This window comes from Aedes albopictus, chromosome 2 (genome assembly GCF_035046485.1).
Source record: "Aedes albopictus strain Foshan chromosome 2, AalbF5, whole genome shotgun sequence".
NCBI lineage: Eukaryota > Metazoa > Arthropoda > Insecta > Diptera > Culicidae > Aedes > Aedes albopictus.
In genome coordinates, this window is record NC_085137.1 from 180,847,366 (window position 1) to 180,873,648 (window position 26,283).

Sequence of the window (26,283 nt, forward strand, 5' to 3'; positions counted from 1 at the left end):
TTATTGATCCGAATGCCATGCTGTTTTAGACGTAGTCCATTTCGTAATCCCGCCATTCTCTCCACCCCTCGTAGACTTTGGACAATGCATGAAGGAATCCCCAAGAGAATTCTTGGAGGAAGCTCGAAGTGAAATTCTAGAAGAATTCTGGAGGAATTTCCAAGAGATTACGGAAGAATTCCTAAAAGATTTTTTGTAAGAATATCTAAGAAAATTCTTAGAGGAAACTCTAACGGATTTCCAGGAGGAATCCCTACATGATAAACTTGGACTTGCATCACATTGAAATATTCTGAGGCAGTGAGATCTGTTTGATGTATTTGAGACTATTATGAAGCAATATTTTCCCCTTCATTCGGTTGAAATTGTTTTTCAAACAGACTTTTTATTGCTTGTTAGAAGTCCTGATGGATCATTCATTTGCAAAGATTTACATTCACTTGATACTATCTCAGTTCAGAAGCATTCTATCAAAAAACTATGTATGGATGAATTGAACCTTGTAGTTTTATCTGAAAGTTCGCCGAATAGCATTAGGGTCGCACACGCATACCAAATTTGTAAACGAGCTGTGAAAGCAACTCTCCACGCGGTGAATGTAAATTACATTCACGCCGTGGAGAGTTGCGTTTGCTGCCTTCTGTTGACTTTATTATTGACGCTACGCTTCTACATTGTTCTACAAGGTTTCAGGTAAAACAAAAATGAAAAAGTGCTACATACATTTATTTTTGCTAGGATGTTTCTGAAGCGAGTTATTCGCAAGTGAATGTAAATGATTGCAAATGAATGATCCCATCCTTGGTCAGGACACGAAAAAACATGAGCATGAGCATGAGTATAGATGACCGTACAATTCGTAGTTGCTACTCCGTGATTGACCAGAACAATCGAAATTGCACAAGGAACCAACAAACGGAGCTTGGGAGTAACTATAGGTATACCGCTCTCAATGTGCACAGTTCGAGAATTCCAGACTTTATTAGTCAATAACGGCGCCGGCCACGTCCTTACAGTCATCGAGGAAGGAAAGGAATGTTAGTGTGACGTACGTTGCTACTAGAGACCGAGATCACCTCATTTTCTCCACGACTGTCACGGGAAGGAGTTTTTGTTAGTGGGGAGGGGGAGAGTCACATGATTTGGATTCACTTTGGTAAGTGATGTGATTCATGCAATCTTTACTTGAGTCAAAACATTTATTCACTTTGACTAAAATATTACAGATGTCGACACCGAAGATGACGAACCATTGAATGTGCATTGGAAACTAGCGCCGACACATGACGTGACGAACTTTTAAATATTTGTTAGATAAATAAACAAAAACTAGAGCAGAATTTGATACATCCTTTAGCAGTAATTATTATGATAAAATGGAACGAGCTCACCAATAAACATCCTTCGAAGTGTCCAGTGCGTATGTGCTGCAGCATCTTCCACTAACTGGCCTCTTCTCCGAAATCACACTGAACCGCTAAAACTATACAAGGGCGCGACGATGTGCACATTCAAATTGACGACGACGACGACGCGGCCGGTCCGAATGAAAAAAGCGGCTTTTTCACTTTGCCTCCAAAATCACACAAAACCGCTCCGTACGAAGATGATCACAGTCAAATCGACGACGACGACGACGCGGCCGGTCCGAATGAAAAGAAGCGGCTTTTTCACTTTGCCTCCAAAATCACACTCCCTTGGTCAGGACACGGAAAAAAACATCGCATAAACCAAAAAAATATATATAAGGTATCAGAATATTTGCTCTGTATGCATTGTTTCTACAGTTCATAAATTTCAAAGGGTTGACCAATTCATTCAAAATGTATCAGTGTAGCATATACAATCGAATATTTGATTCGTTATACCCCTAATAAAAATGTATTATACACTGTTGATTAGGTGAATGATTGTATCATTCCATGTATGATCATTATGATAGCCCGAAAGGGTTGTTAAGCACGTTGTATCATATTTTTTATTAGGGACATTATAAATGACCTTTTCATCTACATAAAGGATTGATGGTCCCTTTTTAAGGCTATCTATATTACAATATCACGCTGCTCATAATATCAAAGATAGCACAGAACCATCTAAAAACGCATATATTTATTGAAATCATGTACAATATAAGGAGTGTATCGGAAATTAACTATATATGTTCAAAACATCCTAAAAAATAATTTATTCGAGTTATAAATAATTTTATTTTTGAAGGTCCTCAGAAATTGGAATGGCACTTTTGCTTTTGTAAAAATAATTATTTTACATGGACATCAATCTCAAAGTTTAAACGCATGATCTTGAAATTTTGGACACCTCTTAAAAATTTGAAATTGCGGAAAAAATGGATTTTTTTTTTTATTTTTTTAAATATTTTAGCACAAATATATTCTTTCCCAGATTGCTCATAATATAGATAAAAAATTATTTTCAAGAAAAAATTTGACTCCATTTTAGCGCAATTCTTAAAAATGAAAAAAGGTAATTTTTCAGGGACCCCATTTTTTTATGCTCATTCAAAGCACGATTACGCAAATAAAAAATACATCAAATTGATAATTAATTTTTTTTTAATTGGAAATGTTTTTAAACTTAATGACGAGGCAGCTTTAGTAGAGAACGGAATTGTATAACCTTTGAAGATATTTAAAACAGACTGTCAAAGTTCGACAAAAATTATTGTTTTTTTAGGATAGGCCATTTTTTAAATGCTGAGGGTTTTTCGATCATAAATATTTTTTTTAGGTTGGTGTTCGGTGATATGTTATGTGTACATAACTGCTAACAATATTTAATATTTTTTGGATTTTTCACCGTACAAGTTTGATTCGCTACAGGTTATTGAAACGCTGAAAAATCTTTAAAAAAGAACAATTTGTCCAAAACTTTAATTTGTGAGATGTATTCATTCTACAATATTTTCAATAATGCTAAACATTTTTCAAATTTTTTCAGGCTGTTCTAAACTTGACTGTATTGTGAAGATTTGATAGAAGAACTGAAATGATAAGACCAAACATGCTTCGAGGTAGAGCATCCTGAATGTTTATAGTTAATTTCCGATACACTCCTTAGTATGCTACAGTAGTGGTTCAATGTAGTTTTCTAAATAACCCTGGAAGTTAAAATGCAGTTTTGTTATAGTTAAAAATGTCCAAAGTAGCCCCATCCAGTTCTACACTCCCGTTCAAAAGTTTGGGGTCACCCCCTCAAAAACATGTCATTTTTTTAGGACCATATCTCCACCAATTTGCGTCCGATTTCAAAACCCTAGGTTTCATTCAAAAGATAATAAGTCAAAGAAACTTTGAACATGATGTAAAAGAAACTTTTTCAAAAAATTTTATATGTAAACTCAATCCAAAGTTGCCAAATTTTCTAAAAAATTAATATAAACTTACGGCAGTCTCGCTGGAAGTTGGGTCGACCAAATTTTAAGATGAAAGCGGTAATATGACCCATTTTCTATTAGCTTTCAACTGCTTTTTACAGAACTTAGCTAAAAAATCTAGAAAAAAAGTTATTAAGTAAATTAATCCTTGATGTCATCGACCAAAAGTTTGGGGTCACCCCTCAAAATGCTGTATCGGCCAAAAGTTTGGGGTCACTATCGTAAAACATGGAAAAGTGATTTGTTGATATTTTTGTCATCTTTCATTCAATTTTAATTCTTCTTGGCTTATTTGAAACAAAATGAATGATACTTACTGCATAGACATTGAACCACACATATTTGTTGAAATTTACATACACTGAAACCTCCATTTAAGTCGATGCATAGCTTATCAAAAATAATTTTTACCGTACAAGCAATGATAAAACTAAAGACTTTTATATTTTTTAACACTTCGCATGACAAAGGAGATTTGTCAAAAAATATTAAACTGTATAGTTTAGTCATTGCCTGCACGGTAAAAATTATTTTCGATCAGCCATGCAACGACTTAAATGGAGGTTTCAGTGTACTAAAACTTAACGTAAAGTTGCCTCATTTTTTGAAGCGTGGTAAAATGTGCTAACTTTACATAACATTTTTATATACAAAAATCGTTAAATACGTTAAGTTGAAGACATCAAACATAAATTTGATTAATTATCTTTGAAATGAGCCAAAAATAATTAAAATTGAACTATAGATGGCGAAGATATCACCAAATCACTTTTCCATGTTTTACGAAAGTGACCCCAAACTTTTGGCCGATACAGCATTTTGAGGGGTGACCCCAAACTTTTGGTCGATGACATCAAGGATTAATGCAGGGTGGCCACTCAACCGGGAATTCCGGGAAAACCGGGAATTACCCGGGAATCGCAAACAACCGGGAAAAACTGGGAAAAACCGGGAATTTGCTTAGAACATAAACCACCCTTAAAATTGCAGGTCCAGGATAGTAATTTCTATTGCATCTACATGAGAACCATTATTTTTTCTTAAACATGATCAATATTTTTGTAATCTAAAGATACTATATCGCAGATACTAGATGCAGAGTTCAAAACTTAATCATAAGATTTATTTTAGATTTTTCTTAAATTTTGATTTTAAATCTTGGACTTTTTTAATAGAACTGTTGTAGAGAATTACAATTGTTTTTGAAAAAGCTAAGGTATAAATGTAAAACTTTAAATAGTGTGTCTTGGGTAGGACAGTCAGTGTATTGTATCATTACAAAAAAATATATTGCAATATTAAAAAAATGCCTTATTTTACCGCAGTGTTCCTTTACAATTACAAATGTGTATGATTTTAGAAATTCTGCTAAATCGATCGTCTTTAAGAATTTCATAACATTTTTTTCCAGTATTCCATGTTGGACATGTTATTTAGATAGTATACAATCGATTCTTCCAGGTTGCCTAACATTTCTCTTGATGATAAACCAAGGTTTTCTTCGCAGATTCTCCTAGAGATTTCTCCAAACATTCATTAAGAGATTTAACAAGATATTTTCCCAGGCATTTCTTGAAACGTCTCACAAGTAACTTTTCCAAAACAATTCAACCATATCAAGCAGTTTTACCAATTATTTCCTTTTTATCAAGAAAATTATTGATAAAATTATAAATAATTTCTAAAGACGTTCTTAAAGATTTTACATGCTTTTCGTCAAATACTTTTGGAGTAATTTATTTGGGAATTCCAACTGTATTATACCTATTTGAATCCTCCCATGGATTTCTTCAGGAGTCCCTGTTTCATTAGTATAGGTACTGTCAAACATCTCAACAGTGAACATTATCAAGGAATCCTTTAATAATTATTCCAGAGATTCCACAAAAAGTTTTTTACATTTCAGATTACCTTTACAAGTTTTTTCAAGAGATTTTTCGAATAATCTCCCAGGGATTGCTCCAGTAGATTCTCGAGAAATTGATTTGAGTTTTTTTTTCAAAAATTTCATTTGGCATTTCTATTAGAAATCTTTGCCGTAACTTTAAATAGAGCATATCTAATATGTATAAAACTCCGAAAATACTTTCTTGAAAAATATTTTAAGTTTTTAAGACTAGAGAAAATATGGGCTTCTTACTAAATGTGGCCTATATTTGATTTTGTTTTTCCACCAAAGATGCTCTAATAGCAGGTCTCATTCGCTTCTAATTGTTAGGCATGATTTAGTTTTCGCTTTGTTCGAGATTTTACTAACGTTTTCTGAATTGCACATTACTAACTCGCACATTACAAAAGAACTTCTGGTACAAAAAAATCGCATTCAAGTATTTTTATGTCATTTTGAGCGTTAAACAGTTCAAGCTTAAAGCATAAAATTGAACAGTTATGGTGCTATGTTGTTGGGGAATTCAAAAAATATATAAATGTAAAATTTATTAAAACCGCCATAAATTGTCAACCTCCTAGAACGCGATCAATGAGCCAAAAGTCTACTTCACTTGGGCTGTTTGTGATGAATGATATCTTTTGACATTGTTAGACTTTTGACAATGGTGCGCTTCTAGTAAGGTTAAACTGTTTACAAAATCAGAAAAGTGAGAAAATAGAAAATAGCAATATCAGTGTTCCGATTTAACCATATAAATCAATTTCTAGAAAACCGGGAAAAAATTTTTAGATACCGGGAAAAACCGGGAAATAACCGGGAATTTATTTTACCGAGTTGAGTGGCCACCCTGTTAATGGGTCATATTACCGCTTTCATCTTAAAATTTGGTCGACCCAACTTCCAGCGAGACTGCCGTAAGTTTATATTTATTTTTTAGAAAATTTGGCAACTTTGGGTTAAGTTTACATACAAAATTTTTTGAAAAAGTTTCTTTTACATCATGTTCAAAGTTTCTTTGACTTATTATCTTTTGAATGAAACCTAGGGTTTTGAAATCGGACGCAAATTGGTGGAGATATGGGCCTAAAAAAATGACATGTTTTTGAGGGGGTGACCCCAAACTTTTGAACGGGAGTGTATATGAGATGTGTCCGATTGGTGTATGAACAACTTTTTTGTTTATTGATGGATTTAGCTTAAATTTTGCATAAATCCTAATACATACTCACGATTATTGTATGTAAAAAATACGAAAAATTATTCACTACTCTGGGAGTTATAATGTCATAAAGTAGAGTTAACCAATCAAGCCCAAATTTGTACCACAGCCGAGAATCCGGTAATAATTTTCACTGAATCTCGGTAAAAGTTTTACCGAGATGTCGTTAAAACTTTGCCGAGATCTCGGTAATCCAACTTTTTACCGAGTTCTCGGCAAAACTCACCGAGACTCGGTAATGGCTTACCGAAATCTCGGTAAACATTTTACCGAGAATCGGTAAATATCAGGGATGGGAACACTCACTTGCAGAGAGTTACACTCACTTGATGTTTTCTCAGCTCAGAAGCGTGCAATCAAGAAATGATGTATGGACGACTTTTGCCTTGTGGTTTTGTCTAAAAGTTTGCGGAATAGAGTAGGTGTCACACACGCATATCAAAGTCGTGACAGAGCTGTGAATGCGACTCTCCACGAGGTGAGTGTAATTTACATTCACCTCGTGGAGAGTTGCCTTCGAAGCTCTTTCACGACTTTGATATGCGAGTGCGACCCCTACTCCATTCGGCAAACTTTTAGACAAAACCACAAAGCAAAAGTCGTCCATACATCATTTCTTGATTGCACGCTTCTGAGCTGAGAAAACATCAAGTGAGTGTAACTCTCTGCAAGTGAGTGTTCCCATCCTTGGTAAATATTTTACCGAGATATCGGCTGTTGGATTCTCGATAAACCGTTTACCGAGATTAATTTCTGAATTTAAGTGTGTAGGTGAGATGAGGAGAGAATCGTTTGTTTAGCATTAGCATCAGCATTAGCATTTAGCAAGTCGCACAAATTCGTAGGTGGTACAGCCCTGGATCGCTGTTATGAGGGTTGCATCTTTCCTGTCCGTTATCAAAGCACAAAGATTTGGGACTAATCTCTGACTCTTAGACAAGATTGACGCAATCCTCCAACGGTCGAGTGCTGTCCTGGCCACGTCCTTGCGACAGCTCAGGGATGGGGAAGGAAGATTAGTTGGACACCTATGAAAGTACATAGAGACCTCTACATTCTTTCAGGCCTAGGCGTCACGGGAATTTGGATGTTAGTGAAAGGGTAAAGTTCAAAGGAAACGTTTGGTCAACGTTCAGGTGCACGCAATATTTTTGGTTGATGCCTGGTTCTTTTCCTAATTCCTTGTTGGGTGTTCGATTCCAAATCTGAAATAAAAAGTAAAATTATAGATTTTTAAATGGTGATACGCTCACAACAGTAACATAATTACAAATTACCTGAATCCTCCTGAAAGAGATGGTTTATTAACAATGAAAAACATAACATGTAAAAGAAAAAAAAGTAGAGCAAATTGTGATCTTGGATTTTTTCTGCATTTAAAATAACAAAGCTAAGAAAATACAAGATCAAAATTTGTTATGGAAGATCTTACGCCGTAACGCACCATTATAAGGTGATCTACCCACGTTACGGGACCCTGAGAAGAGAATCGTTTGTTTACATCAAAAATTCGATTTTTCGTCTTCAAAATTAACTAATATTTTGCCTTGGTGGGGCTGGCTCACCGACACTTCCGGTCCGCTTTAGTGCTTTATGCATCATTGTGGCCAGGTGTTGCTCTAGTTTTTCCAGCTGTATTGTAAAGCATGATCGGTGATCCTTGGCATTCTTGTGTAAATTGGGGTAGGTACTCGAAATGTTGATCGATCACCGATTATTGCTGGCAGATGCAGTGGAAAGTTTGTCTTAATACGTATCAATCGTCTCTGACAAACGAGAAAAACTGACCTCACTGATTACCTGTCTCTGAGCCAAATTTGGTATAGAGTCTTCAGTCTCCGATTAATCGCTTCATGTTTGATGGAGGTTTTTAATCCAATGGGTTACATAGCCGCTATCCGAATGAAGAGAGTAATGTTCCGCGTAATATATCACAAATCGAAAGAGGTACGGTACATTACGTGGAGCGGATATACTGAATTGGGTACCAGACCAAGTCCCTGCTGGGTGGCGCTAAATAGGTGAGCCATAGACAATAGAATCGTCAATGTCGTAGGGCATAGTATGTGACTATTGTCGAAACAACATTATTTTTGGTCATTGTCCAACCAAAATCATAAGCGGCGTCCACTTACACTAAGCGCATAACTATGTTAGGGTCAAGATTAGGATGAAATCATTGGTAAAATATAATAACACTTTTTAGTTTGTGTAGTTAGTTGAACTAGTGTTAACTTTTTATTGGGACATTTTCTGTAGGTTTATTCTAGATTACAATGCATTAGCTGCCCTTTAACTGAATTATTTTATAACAGTAAACAACATTATTCTTTCTTGATAAAAGATGTATGGACATAGAATTGCCAAACTATACATCTGATCAGATATTTTTCCGGTATTTCATTTGGGGTAGAGAGTTAAACACTTACGGAAGATAGTTTTTCAATTTCAGACAGACATCACATGAACACAGCTACCAATGTACCAAACCTTATCTACTGTTTTCTCATTTTGCCGCTTCCTATCCTCAATTGAACTTATCTGACACTAGTTAGGACTGTCTGTGGAAGATCCGGGTTTCTAATTCTGTGTAGGACTTATTAAAACGGGATGCCTGATATGTACTGCGGACAAATGGGCTGGAAGTACTGAGCAATCACAATTACTGTCGTACTAATCATATTAAATGCATGCTTTTCTACTTACATACCGAACGTCGCCAACCGGCAAAGAGGACATGACGAAAAAAACGCGAGATGGCCCTAACAAAACTAGAAAGGCGATGAAAATGGTTACCGATGCAACGATATGGAAACAAAATAGATGAGAAATTATCGACCAAATCATAATCTATGAACATATCGCTAATGTTCTTTATCATTCTTTCTTTTTCTCATTTCAGCAACAAAATCGAAACCTCTCTACTATCTCTTCATTTTCTGCCTCTTCCCATCCTATTCCCACATCTTCCTATATCCTCTACCCCATCTATTTAATGTATCTGACACTTGTTGGGACTGGTAACGCCAGCGCCTGCCTGTGGAAGATCCCGGTGTGCTAATTCGGTGTAGGACATGTTAACGGGGGAGGCTTAGTAGGTCCACATCTGCCTACAAGCAGATGGGCTGACAGTTGTCGGCTAGGGTGTGGACTGAGCAATTACAATTACAATTACAATTACAAAATTAACTAATATTTTGCCTTGGCAGTTGCTATTTTCCATTGGTAATGGCTTCCATTACACAGCGCAACATTTTTTTGTCTCAAGAGCAAACTTATGTGTCTCCGAAGGATTTTGGGCCGCTGAATCCGAATCCGGGCTCAGATTTGCTCCAAGACGTAACAATTTTGAGCTATACCTCAATTTATAGGGCAAAATATGCGATTTTGGGCTTTTTTGACTGCAAACCATAAAGCATGGAAATATTTTTTTTAAGCAATCAAAAGGTTAATTGGTCAATTTACATCTAAATTAACGACTCATGCAAAATATTTTGTTTTACCTAATCAAATTTGATAGATTTAAGCATTTTACGTAAGTATGAAAACTTGCATGCAACTTTTGGAGGGTGACTTGTATGGGAAATATCGTACCTAACATAAATCACTTAAAACTATCAAATTCGATTTGGTAAAACGAAATATTTAGCATGAGTCGTTAATTTAGATGTTAATTGACCTTTTGATTGATTAAAAAAAATATTTCCATGCTTAATGGTTTGCAGTCAAAAAAGCCCAAAATCGCATATTTTGCCCTATAAATTGAGGTATAGCTCAAAATTGTGACGTGTTGGAGCAAATCTGAGCCCGGATTCGGATTCAGCAGCCTAAAATCTGTCAGAGACACATAAGTTTGCTCTTGAGACAGACCAAAAGTTAATTTTTGTTACGCTGTGTTATTATCATTATTGATGCTCATGCCGACAGACACCGGATTGGCCAGCTAACAAAAAATCCGGAAGATCGCTCGCCGAAGGCATAGCAAGAGCTCCTCAAATTAATCACATAAATTGTTCGTAAGTAGGGTATCGCGCCACTTGGGCGGTGGCTTCTATATTCGTCTGTTTTCCACTATAACTCAGTCAATTTTGAACCGATTGACTTGAAATGTTGTAAACCGGTAGATACTATACCTATCTCACCACATGCCAAAAGTTGTGTCAATTGGTTCAAATTTGACTGAGTTATAGTGGAAAACAGACGAATATAGAAGCCACCGCCCAAGTGGCGCGATTCCCTACCTACCGGATCTAAGCGAGGAAATTTCGTTAGTGTCGCATCTGTTTGTCTGTGATTTATGTGATATCTCTAGAAAATTCGTGATTATTACTCAATAATTACAGAATTGGTGCAAATGTTCGTTAGGGGATTGCTTCATGAGATATATTTTGGGAATTCATAAAGAAGAACCTTGGAAAATTCTTCCAGAACTTCCTCCAGCAGTTGCTTTGGGAATTTTGGACGAGTTCTTGCAAGAACTCCCGTGGGAGATTTTTCCGATTTTTTTTTTTTCAAGAATGTTCCTTAGGTATACTATTCTCCAGGATCTTCTACGAAAACTTCCTCAGAAGCCTTCCTACAGGAGATCCTTTGGTTTGTCAAATCAATGGAATCAATGACAACTATATTATTTTAGGCTAGTTTTGTGTTAATGTAGAATCTTTAATTTCCTGTGCATTTTATGAGGAAAAAATCGTAGGAAGATTTAACCCCTATCTTCGGCATTCAATATGACGCTAAACGGAACGTAAATAGCATCGTATGAGAAAGTTACTTTCCGTTGTCATGTTGTTAGGTTCACCTAATAGTGATAAGAAACCCGTAAAATATCATAGGTATAATTACTAAACCGATGGACCTATACACATGAAAGGCGCAATATGTACAAACAACCCATACCGGTCCGTCCGTTTGATGCGACCATGCGGTTTTGTTATCTCGCCGGTTAAATAAGTATATGTGGGTACGTGCAATTAAACCCCGGCAATCGGCGACGAACACCGCGTTGCCGGTTAACCGCACTTGTTTGACGACACTGACTGTATACGATTAATGTTACGAAATCCTCTCCTTTTTGGATGTGGTAGAATGAAAAAAAAAGCCGGCCTCAAAACAAAACAAGGGGCTCGACTTCTTGACATCGTGACCATTGTGGCGTTCGTCATTGTATTGGTAGGGTGGGGCGGGGCAAGATGGGTCGCGGGGCAAGATGGGTCAGTGCCATTTTCGGGCGCATTACTCATGTTTTGATTATGTTAATAATTTTGTTAGATGACCAGCATGAATATACAAAAGTTTGGGGCATTGATTGAAAAATTATTCACTCTCATTGGAAATGAAAAATAAAATGGTTTTAGCCATTTTTCTTATGCGATACATCCCATATAATCTCAATATAAACGGCCGCGGGGCAAGATGGGTCACCTTCAATTTTGAAGGTATTTTTGGAGCATTCAAAAGTTATTTATTTTTTATTACAAGACTATCTCATAACTGACTTCAATCAAGCGGAATGAACGCTTAAAATTATACCATGAAATTATGATAATTTTTTTAGTAAAAACATCGATTTTCAAGTCGCCTCAGGACCACTCAAATCGTAAAGTTTTTTATATTCCAAATAAATTTATAAAATGTTTACTAGTAGCTCTTGTTTACTCAGTATGGATATGGAGCATATATGACTGCGGAACAAATCTTATATTTTGACGTTTTTCGTTGAGAAAATGTGAATTACCTAAAAGGTGACCCATCTTGCCCCGCCCTTTTTTCACGGCGCAAAATCGATCACTTTTTAAAACTGCTTGTTTAACATTAAATTTTGTATTTAATGAACCTTCTATCAACTTTTAGCATAGCTAACTAGTGTATTAAAGAGTAGCGGACGAATACAAACCAATACGATTTGTATTTACAAAGTTATGGTGGTCCATCCTCAGGTGACCCATCTTGCCCCGCCCCACCCTACTTGAAGATTGAACCCTTCTTAAACGATGACTAATTTAGACTGTTGCAAAAAAAAATATAGTTTTTGCACACCCATGCTGAATTTAAATTTAAATATATTAGTGATATATGTATCTATCTATCTATATAAATAAAAATGGAATGGTGTCTGTATGTCACGAATAGGCTCGGGAACGGGCCAACGGATCTACACCATTCTTTTAGTGTTTTATGCGTGCAGGGTTCCGACGTGTTCGTACATTACAGCTTCTAGCTGTAATGAAATCGCATAACGGACTTTAAGGACAGACTTGTTAGGATCCCAATATGGCCGCCACAATGGCCGACTTTGTCACCTACTCACGATTTCGAGCGCACAAATCTCTTCGTAAACAAATCCAGCGCACCTGATCTTCTCATTTTAGGCTGATTACAAGTGAGCAAGAACAGAATAATAAAACGCACTGTTGTTTGAATCTTGCTTCTTGAGATTTGTGCGTCTGAAGTTCCGATGCACTGTTGAAGCGGGATTTTAAGACGTTTGTCCTTAAAGCGCTGCTGGTTTGGGGATTTGTCAGTATAACGAATTGTACTGTATAGTAGCAGCTGTTTTGTTAGTGGGGACTCCTATTCGATTTGTTCAAGTTTTCATATCTTCGGGGAAATCTCCCGGAGTTGGAATAGAGTGGAGTAAAGGCAGCCCCAGTGACAAGCAATGGATTTCTGAAAACCGAGTTTGGTAGCTGTATGGTGCTTGTTTTGCAGTCGTGTATTTGCTTATGATTTATATTTCACTAGCTTCCCTTTTAATCAGCGTTCACTGCTTTTATACGATGGTTACACAACAGAAAGCAAATGACTGAAGTTAGTTAGTTACCCAAGTAACATAGAGAACATCTTTCAAAATTTAAGCTTCAAAAGATGTTTTATAACGGTAATATAAGTGTATCAGGAAGCACATTATGTTATTATTAGGCTTTTATAATGTCAGCCGATTACAAACAGCAAAAAAAATATCACGGATCACACCAAGTATATTTTACTAATATATAACAATACTGGAGCATCATGCAACTCACTCATGAAAGCCACAATGTTTTTATTTTACAACAGCAGCTCATTTGGGTTTGCCGAGTTTTCCTAACTGCAAAATTCAACACAGATTAAAGCTTCATGAACCATATTTTGATCGGCAATGGTCTGAAAGATCTCCGACGATGACGATGATGTCGAGAAAGATTTACGAAAGCTGTCTAGTTTACACAGGGTCTCGAGAAAAGTTTGATCTGGGTAAGTTGTTATTGAATTTTAGGACGCAACTCGCAATTTGAATAGTGGCTGCTCACACACCGTTTAGCTTATCACCAAGCACCATCCTAAGTCCTCTCGGCAGCAGCTGATGTTATTCCAAATCAGATTGCGAATAACACTAGTTTACAGCATTTTTGAACTCGGTAAGCTGATGATCATTTTTGGTGTAGAATCATGCCCTGAGTTCAAAAACGCGAAGGAAAAAAAATACAGTAGAGCGGAAAATTTTTCGACTTTCCATACAAGGTTGATGATTTGAAATCGATTTTTGTTCTATTTTTAAGCAACGTCGCTCACTTCACACACCTCATTCTCCGTAATCAATGCTCCGATTGAGCTGATTTTTTTACTGTAACTCGCCTACATATGATATGTCAAATTAACGTCGAGAAACAATTTTTAAGTTGGTTTTTTCTTATTGAAAAAAATACATTTCTTCAAAAAAGTTATGGAATTTTGCTAAAATTTAAGAAGATCGTCCCTAAAACTCGCCAATATCTTGAATTTCATCAATCTGACGCAAAACCTGTATTCAGATGACCGAATGGTATTGTATTCAGCTTTTAATTTATGGAAAAAGATTTAAAATTGGTTGAACAAAACGCAATATATTTGAATTTTAGTAAATTACATATTTTGAAAAGTTGCAAAACTCGATATTGAGCTAAATCTTAAAAACTGTTCTACTTTAAATTTTTTGAAGGTCGGTTTCGAAATCAGCATCAAATTGTGCTTCAAAAATTTTGGTCGTTGACAGAAGTTCACGACTTTCGTTTTATTTTGTAAACTTGTGTATTCTAAATCTCAAATTTCCAAAAACTAGTGGTCAGATATTAAACAAAAACGAATCAGAATCTGCACCAACAGCAGAGTGAAAGGAACAATTACAATGCAATGTTTACGTTTACATTTTGACAGATTCAACTAGGTATGCTGAAACTTAGTTGTAGTGTAGTTATTTCGGAGTTTAAATTTTAACCGCAAAACATAATTATAGCTTAATAAAACGTTTGTTGTATGATTGTTTTGATTATGTATTATAAACGTATTTTTAACGCAAGATCTTCATATATAGCGTCTCTTCTATAGCAAACCATCCAAATTACAGTACCTGTTAAAAATATGCATGCACAAATAAAAATATGGAAATCAATTGCACATGTTTTTACCTTCAAATCATTATAAATTCTTCAAACAAAACTATTTATAAATTTTACATTACTCTTATCTCTACGTGTGCCCAAAACAGTGATACATTTTAGGCTGAAAAACCATTATTATTAAGATTTGCATAGTTGTTTACATGTTTTGTACGGCACTGTAAGTGTGATAGAAAATCAGCCATATTGTATCTACATGTGGAGTCAATAAACTGATAGAATAGCACAATTTGGATGGCTTATTTTTAATGGTTATGGTTGGCATTTCTAATTGAACCTAGAGCGCTTGAAATCTGGATGAGCAAAATCGAATGTTTCACCATAATTTTTGAATTGCATGTAAAATAGCGCTACCATTATTGAACATTTTTGGGAGTTGGATGATATGTCCTATATCATATTGTTTAGCGATATTAATGTGTTGAGATACATCTTATATCACATGTAAGATGTTTTATAAGCCGCCATTTTTTGCGCTGTTTTGATTATACAAGTGTTCAAAATTAAGTAAATAATACAAGAAAAATACACTACGTTATGTATGAATAGTGAAATTTGAACTCTTATAGAGCATGTTGTGTTACTTGGGTAGTTAATTTATTTTCGACACTTTACACATTAGTGTGCATTCGTGTCGGTAAATGACTGAAGCTTATAGCGCTGAAAATGTTAGTTGGGAACCCTGGTATGAACAATTCATCCAGTTTTTTTTATAGCTTGCTGCAATGATTCCATCAATAACATGGATTTCTCCAGAGATTCCTTCAATAATTCATCTAGGGATTTCACCAGACATTTCTTCGGGGATTTGTTTTGAGATATTTTTAGAGGTTCCTCCAGTGATTGTTCCAGTGCTGTTTCCGTGGTTTCCTTCAGTAGTTTCTCCAGAGATCCTTTAAGGTATTCCTTCAGAAATTTCTCAGCGATTTCTTCATATATTCCTTCCAGAATTCTGCCAGAGATTGCATTTATCTGGAATATTCGAATTATTTCTACTGAAATGTCTTCCAGAAATTCTTTCAGGAAGTTTTACAAGAGAATATTAAAAAAATTATCCAGGAATTGCTTGAAAATTTTGTACAAAAACTCCTTTAGGATCTATCTAACTATTCCTTCAATATTTTTTTATCCAGGGATTCCTACACCAGGAATTCGTTAAGAAAGCTCTCCTGAGATTCCCTAAGGATTGCTTTCGGGATTCCTCATGGGGTTTTCTTACAAAATTCCTCCAAGAATTCCTCCAGGGATTCACTCGGAAATTCCTTCTGTGATTCTTTCAGGAACAACTTCCGCGATTATTTGCCTTCAAGAACTTTTCTTGGGATTCCTTCAGGAATTCCTCCTGGAATTCTTTCACAAACTCCTCTAGGAATTAATCCTAGACTTCCTCCAGAAGCTGTTAAAAGATTCCCTGAGGATTTTCTCTTGAGATTGATTCCGAGATTCCTCCTGGGAATCCAGGAACTGCTATGGGGATTCCTCCAAGAGTTCCTCTACGTATTCTTTTTAGAATTCTTTCAGGTTTTCCTCAATAATTTCTACAATTTCTTCAGTAGGGGTAGGCGGGGCAATATGGACACCCTAAGGTTTTTGCCAACTTTACCTGGCAAGATGTCAAAAAAGTTTAGTTTTTTGATACATGTATCCTTTTAAAGTCTATTTAGCATCTATTGCATAAGAATGCTCACGAAGAAAAATGATTTATCCACTTCAACAAATGTTTTGAAAAATGAATTGTTGGAGCAGTTCTGTTAGGAATTCCTGGAGGGGTTTCTGAAGTAATCCGTGTAGAATCCCTTGAAGTAATTCTCGTCGTAATCAAAAGAGGAAAATCCCTAGAGGAATACCGAAAGCGATCGCTGAAATAATACTACGTAATCCTTATAACAGTAGCCATTTTCGCTATACATCTACCTTCGTTCATAACCATGTTCACTGAAACAAGATACATCTTATACAGTGACGATTCGTTCGTTGAGAGCTCGTTAGATGGGCTGTCTCGATATTTGAATGTTCACTGGTTGGGGCAAAACCCAACTAAAAAGCACTGTCAATGTCAAAATAGATGTCAAAACGAGTTTGACGTCTGACCGCCGTCGCATCACAGCTCCTGTATACAGAACGTTTACGCAAGTATGTGAGTGTTCCGTGACGTATTTCTCGTCACGTGCGTGTGTCTAGAGCATTTTCATCAGTTGTCAGTTGCCCCAACGAACGAACACGATTCGGTAATCGGGGCGCAGTCGTGACCCAACCAGCGAATCCGGACTGTATTTGAGCCGCATGGTCTTGTCATAGCTTTGCTTTATAAATTTTATGCAAATCAGTACCATAATTTCTTCTTTATAAATATTATTTCAGTATAATAATGCCCAAGTAACATTCTGATAACCAATTAGTCTTAAAGAGGGGTTGAGAACCATCATAAAACATTATACCTTTGATTTTGGGTTTTAATTTCTTCTAGTCTATTTGACTTATTGCACAATAAAAATAAGTTACAAAATGTTCTACAAATTTGATTCCGGGTGCAAATGTAATAAAATAAAATGTGTTCTGCTTTGTATTTTTATGTACAACTTTCTAAATTTCATATTCAACGAATTTTAATGAACAATAAACTTCTTGCATCAGTCTAATGATCATACTGACGTAAATTCTTACGCGTGTAACCGATTTCGTATCATGTTTTCAAACCAGATCAACAACAGTATAAAACTTTCCAAAAAGTGATAAGCACAGAGACACAAATCTTTCAGGATGCTTCAAACTGGCTTCAAAAACACTCCATTATCATACCTAATTGCGGCGGGTATTAAGAAGAATCGAAAGACAATTTCCAAATTTTGGTAGTGGTTCCTAAGCGGGTGCGATGCAATGTGTGTTGAACTCGCGTTGCCCGAACCTGTTGCAAAATCAGTTTGGCTGTAGTCGTCTAGTGGAACGGTCGCGCTATCGTTAGACAGTCGGGACGCGAGGCAAGAGTGAAAGTGGTAATTTTTGTCTGCTCAATACTTAGATCGGGTTCTACGTGGCTTTAAATTTGCAATTAAAAAGGTAAGATGATGTTGTTATAAATAATTATCTAATCAAGGTGTAGTTATATCGAGTAAAAAGTTGCAAATGTAGATTCATCTCGAAGTGTATGATCTACATGAACAGTAGGTATCTTGAATCAAATCTTGTCCCAACAGTATGCCAAGGGGATATAAGTACCTATCGACGGCGCCGCAAACCATAAACCAGATAGCCCAGCAACGCGAATTTATTTATAGTGTGGCGTTTCTTTGTGGTTCCTTGTTGTTACATTCTGGTTTGGTGTTGTCTTCGCAACTCTATCTGCTTCTGATTCGGCGTTTTGGTTTTTGTGGCTTGACTTTGACGATGGTGACCTTTCAATGCCCATTTACGAACGGTGGTCGGTCGTCGGTTGGTCCATTTTGAAAGTTTGTTTTGAAAGACCAAAACATGTTGTAGGAAAACGCTGAAGCAGAGCGATAACCTACTGATTAGAAGACATCCGTCATGTCAAAAGCAGGCATATATTGAAATAATAATATTCTAAAATTATTATCAACAGTATTTCATTATTAAATTTATTTTGAAACTTATTAAAATTGAAGGGGTGTTTACAAAATCCAATAAAACTCATATTACGTAGGGTGGGGCGGGGCAAGATGGGTCACCTAAGGATGGATCACCATAACTTTGTAAATACAAATCGTATTGGTTTGTACTCGTCCGCTACTCTTTATTACACTAGTTAGCTATGCTAAAAGTCAATAAAAAGTTAATTAAATACAAAATATGACGTTAAACAAGCAATTTTAAAAAGTGATCGATTTTGCACCGTGAAAAAAGTGCGGGGCAAGATGGGTCACCTTTTAAGTAATTCACATTTTCTCAACGAAAAACGTCAAAATATGAGATTTGTTCGGCATTCATATATGCTCCATATCCATACTGAGTAAACAAGAGCTACTAGTGAACATTTTATAAATTTATTTGGAATATAAAAAACTTTACGATTTGAGTGGTCCTAAGGCGACTTGAAAATCGATGTTTTCACTAAAAAATTATCATAATTTTATGTTATAATTTTGAGCGTTCATTCCACTTGATTGAAGTCATTTATGAGATAGTCTTATAATAAAAAATAAATAACTTTGGAATGTTCCAAAAATACGTTCAAAATTGAAGGTGACCCATCTGGCCCCGCGGCCGTTTATATGGGGATTATATGGAATGTATCGCATAAGAAAAATGGCTAAAAACCATTTTATTTTTTAATTCCAATGAGAGTGAATAATTTTTCAATCAATGCTCCAAACTTTTGTATATTCATGCTGGTCATCTAACAAAATTATTAACATAATCAAAACATAAGTAATGCGCCCGAAAATGGCACTGACCCATCTTGCCCCGTGACCCATCTTGCCTCGCCCCACCCTACGTTAATGTAATCCGAGATCATTCACGTAAATATGCATAATACATAATCATTTTATTAACCCTTTTTAACGTAACTTTGTGCGACTATTTGGATACCGTCGTTGGGGGTGAGAATGGGTTAAAAATGCATACTTTCACATTCATTGTCCAATAACTTTTGCTTTTTAGCATGAAAAAGTCCTTTGATCACTGGAACCTGATCTTTAGTAATGTATGTACAAATGATGAAAACATTTATGGAATTCATCAATTTTCCTTAAAACTACAAGTGTATGAAAATTGAGCCATTCTCACCCCTTCGAGGGCGTGAGAATGGGTCAAAGGAACCAAATTTGTTCCGCATTGATAACAAAGCAAGTTAATAAAGTTCTGGTTATGGTTGAAAGTAGGGGAACCAACATATTTTGGACACAGCAACGCGCCAATATATTTTGGACACTTACGGCCAAGGATGGGAACACTCACTTCGAAAGAGTTGCACTCACTTGCAGTTTTTTCAACTCAGAAGCGTGCAATCGAGAAACGATGTATGGACGACTTTTACCTTGTGATTTCGTCTAAAACTTTGCCGAATAGAGTAGGGGTCGCACACGCACACCGAAGTCGTGAGTCGTGTAAATTACACTCACCTCGTGGAGAGTCGCTTTCACAGCTCTGTCACGACCTTGGGATTCGTGTGCGACCCCTACTCTGTTCGGCAAAGCTTTACGAAATCACAAGGCAAAAGTCGCCCATACATCGCTTCTTGATTCCACGCTTCTGAGCTGTGAAAATAGCAAGTGAATGTAACTCGTTACAAGTGAGTGTTCCTATCCCTGCTTACAGCAAAAACAAATGGAAGTGACCAAAATATATTGGCGTAACGCTATGTCCAAAATACGTAGGTTCTCCTACTTACCAATAATATATTATACTAGCTGACCCGACGTGGCTAGCCACGTTAGCTAGAAAAAGATTGTTTTTAAAATTCCAGTTACACTTCTTCAATGAAACTGTTTTCGATAACATTCCAGAATCTCTCTCCAGAATGCTTCTCTCTTGAACGTTTAGTAATCTACAGAAAGTTCTCAAAATTTAATGAATTCTTTTTTTCCAGAACTTTTCAGAAGGTCCATTTGACATTTTTTTTCTTGAACGTTGACAAACTCCCCGAACATAATCGGCATTAAAAAATTTGTTCAGGTTAGTTTTCTTAGTCTTTCTGAAACATTCAGTAACTTCTAGAAAGTACCTGGAAAGTTTAATGTTCCTGAATATTCTAGAGATTTTTTTTCTGTTTTCATTTGGAATGTTCAGTAGCTTCCAGAAATTTCTCAAACATTTTATGAATTTGATTGTTCCAGAACCTTCTTAAAGGATATTTTTCTTTCTTTCTGGAACGTTCACAAACTCTTAGATACTTTTCGTAAATTTAAAAAAGTTTACAGAAGGTCTTTGTCTTGTTTTGTCCAGTAACTTCTCGAAAATTTTAAGAATTTTGATTATCTAGAAAATTTTCGTAGATTATTCTTCTTTCTGAAACATCCAGTAATCTCTAGAAAGGTCTCGACATTCTATGAATTTTTGGTGTTCCAGAATATTTTAGAAGGCCCTTTACTTCTTTCTTGGACTTTCATTGACTTCCAGAAAGTTCTTGAAATTAAGAATGAAAAGTGTACAGAACATTCCAGAAGGTTCTTCTCCTTTCTCTGTTTGAAACGTTCAGTAACGCACAGAAAGTTTTCGATATTTGAGGAAGTGTGATATCCAGAATATCTTAGATGATTCTTTCACTTTTGTAACGTTCAGTATCTTTCAGGAGGTTTCTGGAAATTATATGGATTTTTATGTTCCAGAACACTCTAGAAGGTTTTTTTTGCATCCTTGCTCGTTCCCTAACGTCCATAACCTTTTCCCAATATAATAAAGTTTCATGCTCTAGAACATTCTAGAAGGTTTTTTTCTAAAACGTTTAACAACTTAGAAGTGGTTGTTAGAAGACGAAGTTCTCAGTTAATAACTGAGCTCATAGACACTAAGCTGAGAAGCAGGCTTTGTCCCAATTGGGACGTTACGCAAAAAAAAAAGATGTTTCATAATGCTGCAGAAGGTCCTTCTTCTTCTTCTTTCTAAAGCGTCCAGAAACTTTAAGGGGTTCTCTAAAATTTAAGAAGTTCCATATTTTAGAGCATTCCAGAATTTTATTTTCTGGAATTTTCAGAAAGTTTTTAGAGTTTTTCGAATATTGATGTTCCAGAACATTCCAGAAGGTTCTTCTTATTATTTCTGGAAAGTAAAATAAACATCCAGAATGTTCTCGTTCCTTTTAGAAATTTGATACAACTATGGTGAAACATTTCAACGAAACATTTCAAAGCGTTACGGACAGACAGACAGACAACGCTGGGATTTTATATATATGATGATGACTATGACTTTGAGATTCTAAAAGTTATCAATCCAGCTTGAAGCGTGATATTTCATCGATCCTCAAAAGAGATATTTTGAAAATGCTTTATTTTCAAGCTTTTTTCGATGATTTATCAAAAATTAACAAATTTCTCTAGAAACCTATTTCTTTTTTACAGGAACGAGGATGAATCAAAACGTACCGCTGGCTTCGTTTTTGTTTTATTTTATTTTTGATCGAATTTTGGAGGTAAAAAATACCACTAAGTGAGCCATGATTGTGCACTCACGGTAGGGGTAGGCGGGGCATAATGAGCACCTTGTATTTTTACTGTAAACTAGCTGACCCCGGCAAACTTTGTCTTGCCTACTGTATTTTTACTGTAAACTAGCTGACCCCGGCAAACTTTGTCTTGCCTACTGCGTTTTTTGACGTTTCAAGACCAAGTGCCCGTACGCAAATTGCATAAATATCAATTTTCAAAAACTCACAATTTTTCCATGTTTTATGCCTCATAAACCTTCCTTGGGTGAAAACTAACAGAACAAAACTAAGATGACCCAAATCGGACCTTCCGTTCGCAAGTTATGCGCGGTCCCACGTATGCCACTGCATTTATATATATATATATATATATATATATATATATATATATATATATATATATATATATATATATATATATATATATATATATATATATATATATATATATATATATATATATATATATATATATATATATAGAAGATTTATAAATTTTCAAAACAAATTGCTTAGTTGTAGCTTAATTATCTCAAATCCAATGAATTGATGACGAAAAATTATTCAAAAAAGTCCTTTGATTAGAAAAAATAATCAAAATGCGTGAAGTGGTCATGTAATGAGGAAATATTATAAAAATCATCTGACCTAAAATAAGGTTTTGGAAATCTAAATAACAACGAAGTGGGTATATATTAAGTTTCCTGATATTTCCTGGGCTAATGCAATATATTTACAACATTTTAAAAATATTTGTATGATTATTTTGTTGAAAAATATACTTCAAAAAGTTGTTAGTAGGGTGGGGCAAAATGAGCAACTAATCTAATCTAATATAATCTAACACATACGCAGCCAGTACAAGAAAGCATCCTGGAAAATAATTGGGTTAGATTACGCCCGATTATTTTTCTTGTCAATATTGATGCTTGCAGCATATCAAAGATATGACACAAGCGTCAAAGCGGCCAGGCCTACTGCGTAGCGTTTACCGCGAAGATGATTCTTTGAAATGATTCGATTTCCTTAAGCTTTTGTTTAAAATCGGATCACTTCTCGAATCTACAGGGGAGGAAGGATGCGTGGACATACCGTACCAAACGCTCCGAGATTTGATTTATTATATGGTTGTATAAATAGAGGTATGTAATAATGAAATAGTAAATAGAAGCATGAAACGTTCTCACCAAATTTAGTTTATTCATCCGTGGATCCGTTGATTGAGAAATGATATTTCTGACGTCCATCTGGTGGCCTTATGTTGACAACCGGATTCATTTCTGACATCTTCGTTTCTATGGCGACGTTTTGGCGACGTAGTGCTATACGGCTCACCAAATACGAGCGATGTTTACCCGGCACTGAATTACACGATTCTGGTAACAAAACACACGACCTTTGTTACATTAAAATCCATCGATATGCGGATCTTTCACATAAATCCAACTTTTTTCTCATATTCGGGGGCGGTAGGCAGAGCACCGACGTAAAATTAGACACATGATTGGAGAAAAGAGTTCAATCATAACGAAACTACGGCACTTCCGCGAGAGACTTCACAGGCATCCACTTTTCACTCGGGTGGCGAAGTACCGCACAAATCGCTGAAGGAATCGCGGAAGAAACTTTTCAAAACGATGCACTTTCTTCCATATTCTAAATCTGATTTCTTTTTCTGGAGTTCATATCCAGCAGAATCCATAATCACACGCGATCAGTTTCCGGATGGCGTAGCGACAGTCGAATTGATAGTTAAAAAACATCAAACGGGAGCGCGAAAAAAATTGACAAGCGAAATTGAAACGCGTCCGTTCGCGGCGAAGCCTACTTCGATTCCCGTGGGGCAAAATGAGCAACTGGTAGAAAAACAATGAAAATGGTAAACATCTTAACCCTCGAGCGATCGCGCTGTTGTATTTTGTACAACACGTTGAAAAAATCTCGCTTTTTGAATTCAGCAATAGCGTGGTGCTGACGCAGGTAGTCAACCGCGCGAGTTACGGAAGCTTAAACAAACGAAGTTCAATTTTGGTTTTCTCTGTTTTGATGCATATAGTAAAGTTTTGTCATTAATTTTCAATTTATTAGCTTAATAAAAAATCAGTAACTGCATTATATTATCACCGTTTAAAAATCCTTAATAGTACACTCCTTGAAACCCCACAATTCCCTACAAATTAAACCAATTTAATCCCTTTAAATTCTAATTGGTTGTTGCCGGTATGCTGTATCATTGACAAGAATAGTTAATTAGCATTTGATTGTGCACAAAATTATGCCCCACAACCACGCAATCCATGATTTTATACGTTTAAAAAAACATCAAATTTTGCAACATTTATAGCTTTAATCGGAACTTCAACGATTAGTTTTTATCTGTTATGGTTCAAATGAGGATTATACGTCAAAATTACACATTGATTGCGCCTATTTCACTGTGTTTGGTGGCAAAATGCTTAAGCTGCTCATTATGCCTCGCCTACCTTTATTTCTAATCATTATCATCATCAATCATTCTTTGCCACAAGGTTTCTTGACATTTAAAAATATACAAAATAATTTCTAAAGAAATCATCAGATCAAAAGATGTATAAATATACTTCCAAATATTAAAAGAAATGGAAAAAAATAATTTTTGGAGTGGACAGGTTTAGGGAGCGGGGACCGGGGCCCTGGGCCCCCACATTTCAGGGGCTCCCACAAAATTTCATTCACAAAAAAAAATGTGAAGCAAGAAAAAAATAGAGCAAAAAACTTCTCTTGATTTGATTTTTATCATAAGAACTTCAAATTACTGTCTACTGGCAAGATGTTAGGGGGTCTGTCCATAAACTACGTACACTCTTAGGGGATACGGGGAGTTGCGGAAAGTGGCCAAAGTCTACGCTCCACACAAATTTCGAAAATTTTGTATGAACAAAAGTCTACGAGGGGGGAGCGGAGGGTCTGAGATGGCCAAAAATGAGTGAACGTAGTTTATGGACGGCGCCTTCTTGATATGTTGTGATTATTTTGAGAAAGACTTCAATTATTTGTCCAACTATCAATGAAATTTTTAATTTTTTCTTCAAAACTAATTAACCTTTTTTTGCGCAATTGTTTTAGAAAAAAGTCGAAGTTCTGAAGAAAATCTTCGGCAGAATTCTAGAGGAAATCCAAAACTGACTCTGCAGAAACTCCCGCTGAATTTGGTTGTTTTTTGTTTCTGTCTAGAGCTTCTGAAAATATTAGGAACAATTTTCGACACAATTCTTGGAAGAATCAAAGGATTTTTTTTTTCGAAACTCAGAAGCATTTTTGGAGCTCTCAAGTTTGATTTTACTTAGGCAGCTTACGAGTTACTCAAATCGGAGAACACGGTAGAAGCTTTTTTAGAGCAGGTTATATTATGAAGAGTTTTAGTCTAAATTGTTTTGAATTGGGAAATTTGCTTATTGAAATAAGGCTGAATCCATGGCGAACTCGTGATAAAATCCATAGGTCCATAGATTCCTACCACTAGTCTAACTGGAGGCCCTTTTCTATTATTCCTAATATTTCTTTTTGATTTGAGAGTTTTGTGAACCTCCCCTAGCAGTTGCGTTAGAACAAGTTTTTGTTAAGTGTTCATTCTTTATGGTGATCGACCAGCAACTTCTTCAGAGATTTCAGCAGGGATCCATTAGAAATTCTCTAAGGATTTCGCAATAACGACACCACCGATTGCACTATCAATTTCAAAAGAAATTTCTCGGCAATTTCATCTATACATTCTACTTGCCGTTTCTCTATGAACTCTGGCATGAATTTCTACTAAATTCTGTAGATATCAACATTTTTCCTAGCTTTTTTATTAGATTCAATTTATTCCACAACGACATTAATAACTTCATTATCCATGACAGCAACCAAGCTGATCACAAGGTTGTGTCTTTGCCCAATGCCCAGGGTGTTTCGATTATCTGGACAAAATTTTTGCATCAAATTAGTGGGATTCGAGATATTGGTGGTTATATAGAATAATCTCCTTGAATTAAGAAAAAAACAATAAAAAAATCTTTCTCAATGTACATTTGAAACATTAGATGTTACCCGGTTATAGTAAAAATTTCAGCTCAATCGGAGCATTGGTTAGTGAAATAAAAATGTATAAAGGGAGCAACTTTGCTTAAGGACAAACGTCTTGACATCCCGCTTCAAGAGTGCATTAGAACTTCAAACGCATAAATCTCAAGAAGCAAGCTTCACACAATAGTTCATTTCATAATTCTGTTC

General features: G+C 35.8%; 1 protein-coding gene across 1 annotated transcript in view; it reads left to right on the plus strand.

Annotated features, from left to right (window-relative positions):
• Positions 1-26,283, plus strand: part of LOC109409255 (vacuolar protein sorting-associated protein 41 homolog) — a 48,299-nt gene that overhangs the window by 16,875 nt on the left and 5,141 nt on the right. The window contains exon 11 of the mRNA XM_062847880.1: positions 13,616-13,743. Coding sequence (XP_062703864.1) covers positions 13,616-13,743 — 128 coding nt within the window. The remainder of the gene's footprint in view (positions 1-13,615; positions 13,744-26,283) is intronic.